Source organism: Artibeus jamaicensis, unplaced genomic scaffold (genome assembly GCF_021234435.1).
Source record: "Artibeus jamaicensis isolate MK-2021 breed Jamaican fruit bat unplaced genomic scaffold, CSHL_Jam_final contig_233, whole genome shotgun sequence".
NCBI lineage: Eukaryota > Metazoa > Chordata > Mammalia > Chiroptera > Phyllostomidae > Artibeus > Artibeus jamaicensis.
Window position 1 is genome coordinate 6196124 of NW_026521486.1, and position 17325 is coordinate 6213448.

At 57.0% G+C, this 17325-nt stretch overlaps 1 protein-coding gene across 2 annotated transcripts in view; it reads right to left on the reverse strand.

The window, feature by feature from the left end:
* Positions 1–17325, reverse strand: part of CACNA1I (calcium voltage-gated channel subunit alpha1 I) — a 106009-nt gene that overhangs the window by 41781 nt on the left and 46903 nt on the right. For both annotated transcript variants that reach the window (XM_037160682.2, XM_053662175.1), the window contains 3 exons: positions 8378–8537; positions 3548–3863; positions 2596–2688 (listed from right to left, as the gene is read on the reverse strand). In XM_037160682.2, coding sequence (XP_037016577.2) covers positions 2596–2688; positions 3548–3863; positions 8378–8537 — 569 coding nt within the window. The remainder of the gene's footprint in view (positions 1–2595; positions 2689–3547; positions 3864–8377; positions 8538–17325) is intronic.

Consider the following 17325-nt stretch of genomic DNA (forward strand, 5'->3'; position numbering starts at 1 on the left):
GGGGGCCCGGAGAAATGGGAGGCACGGCACAGGTGGGGACAGGAAAAGAGCGCTGAGGCCCGGCTCCCGGGGAGCTCACAGCCGCAGGCGGCAGTGGCCCAGGCAGCTCTCCAGGCCCCCCGGAACCTGCTTTCCAAACCTGCCCCCCTTTGGCCCCCCAGGCTCTGGCCACAGCTGCCCTCCCACTGGGGACATTGCCACTGAGGCCAGGAAGGAAGGCACAGCCCTTCTCAGGTTGTCCAGGCCCCAGGTCCCACAGCAGCCCTGCCCTCTCTCTGACCTTGCCTTTGGCCCCAGATGGGCGTCCACACAAGAGCAGAGAGGCATCCCTGCGACCCGGGTTACCTCTGTGGCTCTATCTGGGCTCGGGCAGGGTGGTGGGAGAAGTCACCCAGTTAGCGCCAGAGCCCGGCCACCTCAGCTCCAGGACTTAGCTCCAGGGGCCCCTCCTGCTCTGGGCTCCAGAAGGCGAGCCCTCCCCTGGCATTTTCTAAGCCTGTGAATGGGCTCAGACCCTTCGGTGAGGGGGGGGGGGCTGTTCCTTACTCTCAGGCTGCCCACCCAGAGGTTCCTGCAGGCTGCAGCCCCAGTCACTGATTCACCCTTCCCTCCTGTTCCCTACAACATGGCTGGGGAGCTGGGGTTCTGCAGCCTCGAGCTGGGTCCTGCCAGGCCCAGAGGACTCTGGGAAAATTCCCAGGTAGGAACATGCCCCGTTCTCTCACTCTCCCAGTCATTTCCTTCACAAGCATTTCCTGGAGACCTGCTCCATTCCGGGCCTGTGTGAGGGGGATGGACCCTGCCCTGTGGAGCTCACACCTGTCAGCCTCCCGCCCAGCCTGCCTCTGCTGCTGTTGCTGCCCCGGGACCCAGGCGGCTCCGCATGCCCTCTGGACCACCACCTCCCAGCCTGCAAAACGGAAGGCTCAGGCAAGACCAGCTTAGCACTTCTCCTTGCACAGGAGGCACTGGGGACCTGGGGCTGAGGACTCCTCCCCAGCAGGGCGTCCCAGCCAGCACCTCACCGGTGACTTTGGGGCACCTGCTCCCCACCTAAGGAACAAGCAGGTGACACTGTATGGCCGGGGTTGAGGGAGCAAACGACAGCATAGTTGCTCGGGCTCTGCCTGGACTGTCATTGTCTCCCATTTCACTAGGAGCTCGGGAGGGAAGGGGCCTGCTGTGGGTCTCCCGGGTGGTTACCCAGGCCTCCAGCCTGTCTCTGGACTTCGAGACTTCTCTAGCTGCCCCAGCGCTCTCTGCACCCCCTGCTGGAGGAGTGAGTCTGCTGCAGGGTCTCTGGGAACACCCCTGCCCAGAAGGCTCCTCCTCTGGCTGTCACGCCCACTCCCCCTTTCCCCACCCCTGAGCCCTTAAGGCTCAGTTCTGGTGTCACCTTCTCCAGGAAGCCTCCCACTCCCACTTCTCCTCTGAGCTGGGTTAGAGGCCTCCTTGGGTGTCCCTCTATCATGGCTCCTAAGATGCTGTCTGGTTACTGCCTGCTGAAGCCTGCCTTGTCCCCAAGACAGTGAGCCCCTCCAGGGCAGGCCCGTCTGACTCACTCTCAGCTCCAGACACCCTGCCCTGGGCCTGGCGCAGTGCAGGCATCCCTGAGTGGGCTGGGGATGAGCCAACCAGCAGATGAGTGGCAACACTGAACAAAGTCTGCGCCTGCCTCCTTTACCCTGAGGGCCTCCTATGGGTCCCTGGCCCCGGCCTCCCCAGAAAGACATCAGAGCAAAACCAACAGCAGGTGGGTCATCTGTCAGCTTGCTCTGAACCCCTAGGACAAGGTCCCACCAGCCCAGGATGGGGTGCTGCTCTCTCTCCCACCACCAGGAAGCCAGAGAAGCCAGCTCACAGCAGCAGCTGAGAAGCAGCAGCAACTCTCCCAGGAGTGAATCACCTTGACATCTGGGGACTGTGTGGGGACTGTGGCTGCAGCTACAGCCAGGCACAACACAGCGATACAGAGACACAGCGGATGGGGAAACTGTGGGGGTAGGGCAGGAGGGGCTGGCCACAAGGGGGCCCTTGTGCAGCAGATGGAGCCCCGCCTTCAGCTCCATGTCACCCCCACAAGGCAGGGCTGCCTGAGAGGTGGGGTCCCTCCCAGAGTGTCCTGGGGCTCCGCCAGGTCATAGCAGCCTCAGTCTCCTCTCCAAACCCTGCTTGGGAAGCAGCCCGGGCCTCCGTTTCAGAGCACCCTGTCTTCCTGCCCCGAGAACAGAGGGGTAAGCAGAAGCCCTGGAGAAGCTTCCACCCTGGGGCTGCACGGGGCTCAGGTCAATGAAACACATGTATCCCGGAGACTAGGAGGCAGAGAAACAGGAGCGGAGCCACGGGGTGGACTCAGATGCCAGGAATGAGAAATGAAGACAACCAGAAGTGACAGATGCCTCCAGCCACCACCCCCAATGCGTCCTTTCAATCACCAGCTGCTGAGCTGCATTTTAAAAATCGCCACCCCTGCTCTCTCCCACCCAGCTCTTCTGGCTCTGAGGAGCTCCCTGGGGACCCCCACAGACCCCAACCCTGCCCCCTGGTCCATGAGTCCTTGAGCTTGCCTGGAAGGCCCTCGTCCCTGACACTTACTATGATGAGCAGGATAAAATAGATGAAGTTGTAGAAGGAGTGAGCATCCATCACGTAGTACATGATCTCCACCCAGCCTTCCAGAGTGATCACCTGCAGCCAGGACAGAGCAGACGGGGGGGGGGGGGGGGGGGCCTGAGCCGGGCCGAGCCTCGGGAAAGGCAGGCAGCAGAGGCAGCGCCCCTGACAGGGGCCCTACTGTGTGCCAGACGCTTTACACACGCCGCCTCTCAGACAGGGCAGCCATCTTCGCCCTCATTGTACAGGTGAGGAAACCGAGGTTCAGAGAGGGTAAGGCACCTGCCCAAGGGCACACGGCCAAGGAGTGGAACTTGACCTAGTCCCTGTCCAGCCAGAGCCCATCCCCTTTCCAGTCCACCACACCAAGGTGGGAGGGCTGGCCGGAGGGGTCCCTGAGCCCTGAGCTCCGGCTCCAGCTCACCAGTGGGCCACTCTCTAAACCTCAGTTTCTTCGGTGTGTGAGACTAACAGAGACACCCTAGCAGGGCTGGGGGCAGCTCAGCCGCTCCTGGGTGTGTGGCCATGACACAGCTGGTGGGACTCTGTCCCCAAACACTCCCCCCGGAGAGGGAGGTGGAGCAGCTTTGGGCAAGACAGACACAGGGTCCTCCCCAGGGCTGCCATCTTGCTCTCTTCCCACAAGGAAGGACCCACTGGGCAGCCCACCCACCCTGTGCCACAGGAATGTCCCACAGTGCAGCTGTTAGGCTGTGACCACATCTCGCCTGGGAGCTCTGAATCCCGTGATCCTGCCGCTCCCCAGAGTGAAGTGAGCAGGCAGCCGCCCCAGTGAGGCCCCACGCCCCAGGGGCCTCTCCCACTGCCCTCTGCTGCCCCCGCTTCTTCCCTGACAGCAGCGAGGTAGCCCTCACCCGGGGTGCACTGCACACAGCTGGCCCCTCTGCCCGCTCCGCCCCCACAGCGGCCTCACCTGGAAGATGACGATCCAGGCGTAGCCGATGTTGTCGAAGTTGATGGCGCCCTTGTGGGGGTTGGCGCTGCCCGTGCGGCACACGTTGTAGTAGCGGTTCCAGTTGATGCACAGCCCGCTGGCGTTGGGGTCCGGGCGCCCCGGCCCGAAGTCGTAGACGTCGTCCTTGGACAGGCAGCACTCTCGGCCCTGCTCCTTGAGCGGGGGGATCTCGTGGCAGCCCATGATGCCGTTGTCCCCCGAGAGGGAGCAGATGAAGGGCATCTCATCGTCCTCCTCCGGCTGGTAGTAGGGGGGCAGGGCCACATCCCCTTGTCTGTCCACAGACGATGGTGGTAGGAGAGGAGAAGGGGAGGGGTCACTGCCTTCACTCCGGGCCTTGGCACATGCAGGTCCCTCCGCCCGGGACACCTTTCCCCACATCTGCCTCGGCCACAGAAATTCCCCCAGAACCACTGTGGTCAGTTCCAGGGCTGCCCCACCCCAGGAGGCTTCCCCAAGGGATGGAGCAGAGCTGACCCTGGGCCCCCGGGGCCAGCCTGTGTCCTGCACCTGCCTCCACTCCTGCTCCTGGGACACCTGCACCCAACTCCACTGGGCGCTTTTAGGACAGGAACCGGGTCTCAGCTCCCCGGTCCCACGCTGTGTGCATGGCTCAGCGTAGGCACTCAGTAAACAGATGCCGAATTTCGCTGACCCACCCTTCCCATCTCCGGGACCATGGACGGGTTGCTTCCCCTCTCCAGACCTCACTTTCCCATCCATAAAACAGCGATGATGATCCCTGTCCTGCCCCCCCCCGAAGGGCTGGTTCATCTATGATTCACTGGAACCTCCACCAAAATCTCAACAGGCTTTTGTCCGTGGAACCTGGCCAGATGGGTCTAGGATTTACCTGGATGAGGGACCAGTCAAGACAATTTTTTTAAAACAAGAAATATGAGTGCAGTCCAGCCCTACAAGACAGCGAAATACTCTACAACCACTAATACAGTCATATTGTAACCAGAACAGAGAGACTCATGGACCATCACAGCGCACAGGGACAAACGCGTGTATGAAAGAGAACTTGACGTAGTACAGAGACACCTTTCAGACCCATGGGGAACGGAGGGACCAGACAACCAGCGGCGTTGGAACTACTGCTATTCATCTGAAAAGTAATGAAGACAGATTCCCGACCTCACACCATAAACACAACTATGCTTCCTGAGGACTTGGTATCCAAAGAAAAAAAAGAATGTAAATTTTTCATTATTCATTGTTTATATTTTGGATATATTAGCTTAAGTAAAATATATCATAAATTTTTTTAAAAACCAAACCTCCAGTGGATTTAGAAAGCACAATGTTAACTCAAGATGGACAAGACCAAGCTAAGAACCACATGGTCTCATGCATATGTGAGATATATAACTGAAACTCATACACAGCAGTATGGCAGTTACCACAGAGGGGAGGGGGGGCAGTAAAGGGTACAGGGGGACAAATATATAGCAACAGATGGTGACTTGGGGGGATACAGTGAACAATGCAGACCAGGTACCACAGAAATGTATGCTGGGTGCCTGCAGGGCCCCACCGACCAGTGACACCCCAATACATTTAAGTGTTAAAAAAAAGATAGGTAAGGCCTTCCCGGATAAGACACACAAAATCCAAATTCTACAGAGAAAAAGGTCAATCTTGACTATGTATGAATGTAAAATTTCCGAGAGAGAAACCATAGCACGCAAGGTAAAAAGACAAGCAACAAATTGAAGTAAAAGGGAGGCAAACTTTTTCTGTAAAGGGCCAGACAGAAAATGGTTTTCTTCAGTCCGTATGGTCTCGGTGCCAGGTACTCAACTCCACCCCCAGTGCGTGTGAAAACAGGCACGGGAAACAGGAATGGTGGGTGTGGCTGTGTTCCAATAAAACTTTATTTATAAAAACAAAAACAAAGTATTTGCAACATATAAAACAGATAAAAGATAACTATCTAGAGCATCTTAAAAACCTCCTATAAGAAAACTCAATAAGAAAATTAACAGTAAGAAAAATAAATCAATAAGAAAATAGAAAGAACCCACTAGGGGGGAAAAAGGACAAAAGAACAAAAATTCATGGAGAAAATGAGAATGGCCAATGTGCAGGAAGCGACGCTCACCGCCCACAGGAGAACGCAAACAAAAAGAACACTGTGGTCGTTTATATCCATCCGAATGGCACACGTTTCAGGGTTGACAGTGCTGAGTGTGCAAAAGGGTGTGTGCCAACCGACTCGCTCACACACTGTTGGTGAGAGCGGAAACTGTACACCCATTTTCGGGGGCGCTTTGGGAACCTCCGTCAGCAATGAACACGCACACACCCACCCAAACACCTACGGACACCTGCCTGCCACGGAGGCCCCACAGCAGCTCAGCGGAGGCAGGGCAGGCTCCTCAACCAACCTAACGGGACAAGGAGACATGGGGGGGAAAAGCGGATCCCAACCCCCACCACGTACTATCCTAGAACCCATTTCAGATGGAACATGTGGTCCTAAATGTGAACGACAAAACAAGAAAGCTTTCAAAGTGACCATCGGAGAATATTTTCATAACCTTGGGTGAGGAAAAGATTCCTTAAATGAGACACAAAAAGCAGTACTTTAAAAATGATTGATAATCTGGACTTCATTACCACTAAGAGCTTCTGAGAGTGAAAATGGAAAACTCAGACTAGAATAACATACCAAATACCCACCACAGGGCTCAGATCCAGAATATAAAAAACCACCACAAATTTACAGGAAAAAGAAAGACCGTGCTATTTTAAAATGGCTAAAGACCATAACAGACACTGTACAAGAAGATATGCAAATGGCTGATAAAACACAAAAGATGCCTACCATCATTAGTCATCAGGGAAACACAAATTAAAACCAGTCGGAACCAACGCCGAGTTTTGCCCAGGAGGTGGGGCGACCAGAACCCTCAGACTGCACTAGGGGACACTGAGTGCGACTGTCTGGGAACACAGGGTTGGCAAATCCACTGAAGCAAAACATACGCACACCCCTCACCTGGCGATTCCATCCCCGGTGTCTACCCAAAAGGAAAGGGTGGCTATATTCACCCAAAGACGTATACAAGAACGTTGTGAGTCATGACACCCAAAAAACCAGAAACAACCCAAATCAACAGCAGAGTGGGAGAAGAACCGGCAGTATCCTCCCTCCAGGGAATGACACAGCGGGAGCCACAGACACACGGCAGCCTGGATGAATCCCACAACATAACATGCAGAGCCCAAGAAGCAGCCCAAGAAGCAGTCCCGGATGATTCAATTTAAAGAAGCCTCAGTAACGGACACGACAAATCCATGGTGACAGAGGTCAGAACAGTGGCTGCTCGGGGTGAGGGGTTGGTCACTGGGAAGGCACAGGAGGGAGCCTTTCCAGGCGTGGAAGTTTCTCTGGGGAGAGGGACACTCCACAGACCCAGGGAAAACCGCCTGAGGCTGCACATGTCACGCCCATGCCTGCTGCTAAATGTGATTTATATCTTAACAAAAAAGTATTGAAAAGGTACAAAAACTTGGACCAGCAATTACAGGCCTAGCTAGCCACGGAGCACCCGTGCACACCAGGCCCTGCGGCCTTGCACGTCAGAGTGAAAACACCACCTTCTGCTTCGCTGAGGGCTTGGTGGTGGCAGCCCCTCAGGTGCCTTTGTTGCCTGGAAGGATGAACGAAAGTGCCTTCCTGATCTCTCCCCCCAGCCTGGCACACCGCAGGCGTGCACTAATACATCTGACAACGAATGCACCCTCGTGTGCAGACACACCTGTATGCACACTCGAAGACGAGGCTGATCCCTCGCCGCTGGGATTCTGTAGATGTCAAACTTCCCAGGCAACGCAACCCAGCTCCTCCAAAAGCCAAAACTTCATTTCCATTTAATCAGCTGCTGACAGGCAGGTCTGAGGAACAGCCCACACCCCAGCTCTTAGACACAAAGGGGCCGCACAAGTGTTGACCCTTCCTGGGTGACTCGCAGTCACTAATAGGAAGAACCGGCTGCGCTGTAAGTACAGCGCCAGGTTCCACGTCTGCTTCTGAGGGTTTTCTGTCTGCTTTCTCCCTGGTGGCTTTACTTCTTCCCCTGGGTCTTCGCCGCCCTTGTCCTCCCATCCCACCTCCTTCTACGCTGGGCCCCTAAACAACACAGAGATTGTGCGGTCAAAAACCCATGCAGAGCTTCTGACTCCCAAAAACCTTAAGTACTAACAGCCTACTGCTGACCATACACCTTACCAATGACATAAACAGTCGATTCACACATTTGTATTATATACTACAGTCTTATAACAAAGTAAGCTGGAGAAAAGAAAATGTGAATAAGAAAGTCCTAAGGTTCGTCTGCAAGTTTCCTCAAATTGTCGCACATCTTCACGGAATTTTCCAACATGTTCGCTGGGAAAAGACTGCATAGGAATGGACCTGCACAGGTCAGCTGCAGTTCGCTGCTTCCACTCTGTTGGCCCCGATTCCCAGTTACCAAGTTAAAACTCTGTATTAAGTACAAGTCCCTGAGAGCTGGATTAGCACCAAGACCAGGACTTGGTGATGGGAATTTTGAGAGTTTGGAGGCCTTCAGTGCTCATCTCAGTGTCCAGCTGCTCAGGGGGGACCTACCACAAACTCACCTCGGCACATCCCTTGATCTCACCACACCACTGGGAGTTAGGATTGGGACCAGGTGCTCAATGGGGAAACCTTCCTAGCCCTAAAATATTCAACACCACGAGGCCCAGGGAAAACTGGCCAGGAGCCACCCCAGGTGGGCGGGGTGCCTGACTCACATGGTGAAGTTCTCCTCCAGGAAGCAGCGGTTGCGCAGCAGACCCGCCCACAGCTGCACGCCAATGATGCCAAAGATGAAGAAGACAAAGAAGCAGAGCAGGAGGACGTTCCCCAGCATGGGCAGCGTGTCCAAAAGTAGGTTCACCAGGATCCGCATACCTGGGAGGCCGAAGAGTGGAGGGTTATCAGACAAGCCGCAGAGAGGACAGGACAGGAGAGCAGGGTCAGAAAAGCAGTGGGGGCAGTGAGAGCAGGGGTGGGGACATGTGGCCCAGGGTTCCTCACTGCTCCCCACCTGTGCAGTGGCCACCAGAGAGGCCTTCTCCTTGGTGTCTGCCCCACCACCCAGAGGCCATGCAAATGGCTCTGGGCCCCAACACACTTCCACTAGATTGTGGTTGAATAAGCAGGCACTTATGAGCATCTTTTATGTGCCACGCAGTCTTCTGGGTAATACACAAGTATGATCTCCTTCAGTCTTCATGACAACTCTGTGAGGTTGGTAACTTTACCCCAACTTTATAAAAGAGGTTACTGGAGGTTCATCAAACTGAAGCTACTTGCCCAGGCCACACAGCCAGAAAATGGCAGAGTCTGGATTTAAACCAGGTGTCTTGACAGTAAGCCCAGCACTCTGCAGTATCCAGGGCCTGGGGCCTAGGCTGGCTCACCTCACTACGCTCAGCACCCACCCAGGATGGGCACACCCAGTGCCTAATGAAAGCATCCTGAATGCCCTTCATCTCCTGGGCAGCCAGCGGTCCTCTGATCACACCAGGATGCACCAGTACCAGCAAGAATCACCCTGGTGACCCAGCCCCTTGCATGATGGAACCAGGCAGAGCCACCTACAGAAGAGACATGGCCAGAGAGGGACTCAGCTCTGGCCTGATGTCAGAAGTGGCCTTTTCCCTTCCTGAGAAACAGCGGCAATGAACCAGTCAAGCCAGTGGCAAAAAGAGGAGAAAATGGGGAGATGGGTATGGAAAGAGGAGTCCCCAGGGAGGGTGACCCGAGGCAGGTTTCGGGCAGATGGGGGAGGCAGCAGAATGTGCTAGTCACATTCTGGAGTGGCTGCCATGCTGAAACCAGCAGGCAGTGAAGGCCTGGGGGAAGCATGCAGCCTCTCACTCACAGAGATCCCGGTTCAAATCCTGCCCTGCTGGCCTGTGGGACCTTGAGGCTGTCCCTTTCCCTCTTGGAGGATAAGGCCTCTCGGCAAAAGGGCCCAAGAAAACAACAGCCACCCTGCAAAGGTCCCCAGCTCAAGGGCCACACCCCCCAGAGGAAATGGAGAACACAACCAGCTTCCAACTCCACCCCACGCACTTAGTCAGCCTTCACACATCCTTCCTTTCTGCCCCCTCGGGCCCTGGGTTGCCTTTTCTCTCTCTGCAGCCTCAGTCCCCGACCTCACAGCCCACCTGCGAAGGTGACCTTCTCTCCCCGGTGTGGGTGACAGCCAGCAGAATGACTTCAGTGTGTTACCCCCTCCTCCTGACTCCGTGCGCGGAGGTCCAGCCGCTCTAACCACTGGAGAACCCACAGAAGCACAGGGCCCAGGCAACTGGGTCCCCTCTGAGGTTTTGTCCAGCCACCTTGCCCAGTCCTGGGCTGACATGGAGATCACATGACCCAGGCCTGGCCAATCCGAAAGTTTTGATCCCCCAGCCCCAGGGTGTTGGTCCAGGATGGGCGTGTGACCTGAGCCTGTGACAGAGAGGGGGTGATTCCTGACAACAGCCACTCTCTAGAACACAAATCTGGACACGTCACCACCATGCATGAAAACCTCAGGTCCCCATCAGCTCCAGACGCTGTGGGGTCGGTCCCCAGAAGGCAGCTCGCAAACCCTGTGAAACTGCTGTAGACGATGCAGGCACGATGACAAGGGTTTTTCTGGGAGAAGGTCAACGCAAGTGTCTGCCGCTCCAAAGAGGGTCAAACGCTGGTGTGTCACCTTGGCTGCACATGCCCCCAAGACCTTGGGAGGTTCATCTCCCTCCCCCCCCCCCACCGGTTTGCGCCCTGTGCAATACCAAATTATCCGAAGTTCCCTAAACACACCACGGGTTTCACACCTCCGCGCCTTTACTCATGTTATTCTCTCTCTTTCTTCCATGTCTCTTGTGCCTGGAAAGCCCCTGTTCGGCCACCACAGCCCCGTTGAAGCTCGACTTTCTCCCTGTGAAGCCTTCCTGAACGATTTCCCACTCCCTCCCAGGTACAGCCCATCCCTCTCCCCCGGGGCCCTGGGCAGTCTCAGCACCACTGACCGAGCCCGGACCGCGGTGTAGGCTGTGCAGGCCCGTCAGCATCTGGTCTTCCCGCCCCAGCCCACAGCTGCCAGTTTACCGCCCCCCACTCCCGCCGTCCCATCCACTGGGCTGTGAGCTCCTGGGCCTGTGACTGGGGCACCCCAGGCTCCCGGAACCCAGCAAGTCCTGGCCCAGAACAGAGGCCCAGCCCGTGTCTATTGGGTGATGGCTCATGAACACATGAAGGGGTAAGTCGTGAGGAGAGAGTGGCAGACAGGACACGGGGGATGGAAAGATGGGGGTAAGAACAGTGGCACGTCTGGATTTTGGTTCATTCCTGGCATGATAGTGACCCTTTAACAAGGGTCATTATTTGGGGTGTGCATCAGGATCTCTGTGTGGGGTGAGTGCCCACCTTCGCCCTCCCTCCCCACAAACTAGGTCAGCCCCCCTCGGAAAGGCAGCGGGGCTCCCTTGCAGGCAGCTGCCTCCAGCTGAGAGCAGAGCATGGTAAGTGAGGACCCAGTACCCCAAATCCTCACATCTGCCCCCCACCAAAAGCATAGCCAGGGATGTTGGGAGGAGACAAGCAAAAAAATAGATCAAGTGCCTGCTAATCCATCCAAATGTCAACCAAGTCATCACAGGCCTTTCTGGGGTCCCACCAGCTGCTCACGCACTGAACACTCATCGGCACGGCTGCACGCCAGGCGAGAGGTGGGCTGCTGTGGTCCGAGGGCACACAGGTCCATCTTCTACCCCCTTGGAACTAGCATCAGGGGGACAGGAGACTCCAGGTTGGGGGAGAAGGGCAATGCCTGGGGCAGGACAGCTCTGAGCACTTTCCCAAGGGGCTGACTTGAGCCGGACCCTTCATATAATGGGAGCTTGTGACAAAGGCACAGAGGATGACCCTCCAGACAGTGTGCCAGGGGGTCTAAGGAGTGTGGGCTCTGTGCTAGCTGACTGGTCGGGGAGGCCAGCGAGCAGATTTCTAAGCCAGCCAAGCCCTTGATGGGCTCTGAGGTTGAAACAAGAAGGGGCAGTTCTGGAGGCCAGGGCAGAGGCTAGAGGCAAGCCCAGAGGGCCAGGCAACGGCTGTGAGAAGGGGCTGGACCAAAAAGGCCTCAAGAAGTCAGGAGGCAGCTCAGCGCAATCCAGGCGGCTCAGCGCAATCCGCGCCTGGCTGCTCCCCAGAGCCCAACCTTTGTTGCCCAATTAATTACATTTTCCTTGTTCTCCAGGATATGAAACTTCTGAATGGCTCCTGAAAACCTGCCCGCCTGGCTTCCCTGAATGGCAGCCCAATCCCTCCTCCCCCACCCCCTCTCCTGGACCAGGCCCCAGCTCACTTCACAGTTCTCCCAGAGAGTCCCCGGGCCATACTTAGCTATCGGGGACTAAGAATGAGTCTATCACTTCCATGCCAGGGACAGGGAGCCATGGAACTAGGAAGTCACGGAGGAGCCCCCGAGACCCTGGCTAATCCTCCTTTCATGCCCACAGTCCAATAATCAGCCAAGGCAAGTAGGATGTTTCCACTCTGCCCTCTGCTCCCCTGGCACCGGGCATTGGAGATGGAAGCGGAGAGGGGAGAAAGAGAAGGCTGAGGAGAGGGGTGGAATGGGGGGCGTGGGAGCAAGAGAGGAGCTGGGACATCTCCAAGATTCGGGGCTCGAGGCCAGAGGCATGGTGGCCAGAGGCCATCAGTGGAGATGGGAACCCATTCAGACATGTGGAGTTTGGGGTGCCTGGTGTATATTCATATAAAGTTGTTCCATAAGATCTCGGGGTCAGGGGTTCAGGAGAAAGGAGTGTGGCCTGGAGTATCACGTGAGTGGCACCAGAGGAGAGACAGTGTTTGGATCGATGGCATTTCAATCAGAAGCTAGGAGGAGACAGATGACAGATGGGCGAACGGATGGAGCCACTCAACCTCTTCACCCCCTTTCTCCAGGGGCCCTGAGACAGGACCCTCTGTTCTAAGGGAAACTGGGCAGCAGCCAGGCAGGGAGACCTGTTGGTGGCAGCAGGGGACCTGGGAGGAGCAGGCAGGTGGGCTTCCTGGCCGGCATGGCCCCTGGAGGCCCCGGTCTCTCTGCACACAGGCGTTGTCAGCCCAGATTAGCGCAGCCACGCTGCCAGGCCAGCTCAGGTGGAAACAGCCCCACTCACAGAAGCTTCTGCTGGGGCTGCAGCCCGCAGCCAAGAGGAGGGGCCGAGGGCAAGAGCACCTGAGGCTGCAGCCTGGCCATAGGGTCCCCCTCTCTCTCTGGTCTGTCCAGGGGAGTGGAGGGTGCTGAGTGACCAAGAAAGGCCGTCTGCTGCTCCCACCACTGCCAGTGCCACCTGGTCAGGGGCACAGTGGGTGCCCAGGAGGTCAGGACATGCAGCGTACAGCCCAGCCCCAGGATATAGCTGCTGTCCCAGCCCAGATGGGGCGCCGATGAGCTGATGGGGCCTCAGCACCCACTCCTACGATAGGAAACACACCCTAGCCCAGAAGTGGGCACCCCTGCACCCTCCATCCCAGAAGAGGCCATGGGTCCCTTCCCAAGGCCGTCATGCCCATGGCCTCAGGTGTGGGTCTGGCCTGGGTCCCACTGAAGGGCCCTGCACCCACCGTGGCACAAAGATCTACTCACTCTTCAAACGTCCTGACCCCACTCTTCTGTGAAGCCTCCTTTAAGTACGTGGAGGCCCTTCCCCTTGGCCTCTGTTAGAGCACGTGTCCCACTGGCCCATAGCTCCTGGCTCACGTGTCTGCCTGCAGAGGACGGGCTGTATCTGAATCTTCTCCAAGACCCCACGTTTGACCCAGGGCCTGGCCTGGTGGCTACTTTGGGTGGATGGATGGATGGATGGATGGATGGATGGATGATACACAGTGGTCCACTCCCTTGACCTGCTGTTGCGCCCAGCGATCGCTCCCCCCATCTCCAGTTTGTAGAGAAAATGTGACCCTGGGGAGTGGGGGCAGGGGGGTCTGCCTTCACCTTGCCCCTACCTCCCAGCGTTTCCTCTCTCACCGTCCTGGCTGCTCTTTCTTGTTCCTGAGTCAGGCTCTCACCAGATGTTTTGGCCAGATGTTCTCCCACCTCCATCTCTTCAGAGAAGCCCAGTCCCTGGGGAAATCAGGCCCCTCCCCTCCATCTTCCCCCTCCCTCCCTGCCCCCATCTTTTCCTTCCTCCCTTCCTTCCTTCCTTCTTCATAAGAGCTGCCAGGCCTCTCTCCCACAGGGTGGCTTGGGACCCTTGTTGGTGCCAAGAACAGATAGCCCGGAAGTCCAAGACGCGCCTGTGGTCAGAGCCTCCCTCAGCGACCCCCCAGGTGCCAAGTAAACACACACTCCAAGTGAAAACATGGAGATTTCACAAAGGTTTGTTTCCAAGCGTGTCTCTCAGCCCCCTTTTCAATAGACGGCCCCCAGGACCGAGTCCAAGAAGTCCTGAGGCCTCCCTCCTCCATCTCAGTGCGGCTGGCCTGCCCTGGCAATGACCTGGCAGAAACAGCCAGAGCAGACCTGGGCTGCCAGGGCCAGGGCACAGCCATGAGTCCAGGGCCCCTCGGTCCGACGGGCAATCGGAAGCACTGTGCCTCCAAGACAAGACTGTTCTGAGGCTTCTCCTTCTAAAACCGAGTCTAGCATTCCGCAGTGGGATGGATGATGCTAAGATTCTCCATGATTCCCAGCAAGGCTAACTCCGAGCTCTCAGGAGTAGGAGATGCCCACACCACTAATGTGCAGCGCCGGCACCTTCACTGGGCACAGTTTGCTGCCCCACGGTCTAGCTCGGGGTTGGGGGGGCCCGGAAACTGAGACATGCGAGGTGGACCCGACCCACTGGACACGCTCCAGGCTCAAAGTCTGGAGGGCTACCTGCCCTGGAGACTGCGGTCTACGGCCCTGGCACAGGGGTCCTTCCTTGTGAGGAAAGCTGGGGCAGAGCAGTTCACTGGCACTGCAGACTCGCCACTGGAGGTGCCATGTGCACCCCACTGTGCAGACAGGGGAGTGAAGCAGGACAAGACTTTCCCCAGGCCCCGCAGCCAGTGAACGCAAGACCAGGCTCTGCGTGCAGGCAGGGCAGCCCAGCGGCCAAGCGCTGCGTGAACCACTGCACTACCCTGCCTCCTGCCCTGGCTTGGTCCCTAAGGCTGCACAGGACCCGGCGCCCAACAGTGCGAGGCACTCAGAGGGGTGCCTCAAGGACATCGTTTCAGCCTGTGGGGCCCTTCTGCATTGACCCTGGATGTGGGCGGGGGGCCTTCAGGATGCCCTGCAGAGGGGCTGGGGGGCTGGGTGCCTACATGCTAAACGGAGAGAAAGGAGGTCATGAAAAGGTGTGAAAAGCTCTGGGGTAGTACAAGCACAGGTTCAAATCCTCGCTCTGCCCCAGCCAGCTGTGTGGCCTCTTTAGAGGGTTACTCTGGAGCTCTCTCTGACTCAGTTTTCCCATATGTAAAGTGGCCCAGTATCCTAGGGCTTGTTGTGAAGATAATACCACCTGTGTAAAGCACAATGATGGGTGTGTCGTAGCACCTGACAAATCTTAGACACTTATTATTAGTACTTCTGTGGAAGATTTGGAAAATCACCTTCCGCTTGGCCCACCTGCAGTCCTCTGTTCAGCCACACGGTCCCCGGGCTGGCTCCTCCTCCCCACCTTCGCGTGTGGGGGTTGTCTTCCAGGAACACCCTCCCGACCCTCTGTGCACTTGGTGAGCGCCTTCCAAGGCCAGGTTCTGCCCAGACGCCCTGAGGCTGCCCCCTCCATCCTCAATGCCCCCAGCACCTCTTTGTAACAGGGGCACCGATTAACCACTTACTGCACATGAGGCTCCCCGTTAAGCTCTTTATGCACACTGCGGTATTTCATCCTTACCAAACTATATGGAATGGGTATCACGAGCCCCATCTCATCATAGGAGAAACGGAGACCCAGAGAGGAGCAGGCAAGTGGAGGAACGAGACCCAAAGCCCGTCAGTGCAGAGCGAGCCTCCAGTTCCTGGTCCTGCAGCTGGGGCCTGGCAGTGGCCTTCCCACAACACTGTCAGCTAGGCGCTGCCCTAGGAGGTCACTCTCCACCTCTTGGCACCGCCCACCCCAGGCTCCACCCAGAGGCCCCTGGGTTGAGATGAGTTCTCCCTGAACCAGGGACTGTGGTTGGGCAGGGCCCTGCGGGGTGGGCAGTGGCCCAGACCAGGCTTCCCCCAGCTTCTCCCCCCCCCAGCTCCCCAGGCCTCTGTACCCGCCTCCACAGCCGGGCCCGGGGATGCTGTGCCCAGGTGCACATGTGAGCCAGCAGCTCAAACGCAGCTGGCTCGGGCCCTGGCGGTGATTGCCCTAGTTTCTCGCTGGAGAGAGGGGGGTAACACACTTGCACAATTAAACGGCTTGGCCAGCAGGCTTTGGAAGCACTGCACAGGCTTAAGGGGTGTGTGGGCCCGGCAAGGACGAGGCGGCTGGTGCCAGAAGGGAGCAGTTTTAAAGGTAATCCGGCCCCATCTTGCCAAGACTCAAAAGGGCTAGTGACTGAGGAAAGGCCACACAGCAAGCAACCAGAACCCACCTTCCTGACTCAAAGTTGGGTGCTTCCTCCCTCCCTCCCCAACCCCTTTCCCCATCCTGCCCCCTGTCCTTTATCCAGTGGTCAAGTGGCCAAAGAGACCCGCAGGGCTGGCCTGGAGGGACACGTTTTAACGGGCCTTTACAAAGAACACCGTGACTTACAGGTCCTCCACCCATCCTGGACAAAGTTGAAAACCATGCATCTAATCAAGCCCTTGCTCCTGCTTTGTGCAACTGGGGAAACTGAGGCCTGAGACACCAGGGGACACCCCAGCTCTCACGGCACGTTCCTGGCACAGCTGAAAACCAGGACTCGCATCCCCAAATGACCCAACCGAGTCTTCCTGGCCAGTTGTGTTTTTAAACTACTTTTTAAACGGCAGGCAGCCACCCCACTCTCCACAGCTTTGTAACTAATAACCTATAATTTCACTTTGCCTATTCCCAACTCTCCAGCCTGCCACCTAGTGGCGAACCGGAAAGCTACAGGCTATTGTTGATCGAGTGAGTAGAAGCAACTCTAAAAATATAGGGGAGGATGTGGAATGTTTCAGGGAAACATCTAGAAAAAAAGGAAGTAACCAGCCAAACCTCCCTAAGAGGCACTTCAGAGAGCCTGTGTCCCCCCACGTCACTCATTCCCTGGTGACTCTGGGCAGAGGGCCTGGCACCTGGGATCAATGGGCTTGCTCTGACCTCCTGCGGCTCCTGTTAACTAAGTTACGCAGGAACATGAATTTACCTTAAGCCCCCTGCCCAGGGGGAGCAGTGGAAAGTGTCTAAGTCGGGGGAGGGGCACTGGTTATATTTCGGACCCCAGGGGGTTTGTGCTCTAGCCAGGTTCCTTTGCCAGCTGAGAGGGGGAGGCAGCTTAGAGCGGAAGCCAGCACTCCCGACGCATCCGCCAGCTTCCCAGTGCGGCCGATCAGCAGAGGGAGGCCCTGAGGCTCCCCAAACTCTCTGAGCGCTCTGGTCCCTGCAGATCCTAAAAGTGGAACCTCTAAGAGGGAGCACAGGGTCATCCAGCCCTTCCCCAGAGAATCAGGCAGTCTGGCACTGGGGACTTGGAAGTGACCTCCACAGCCAGGAGCCATGGAATGAGCTCCTACACAGTG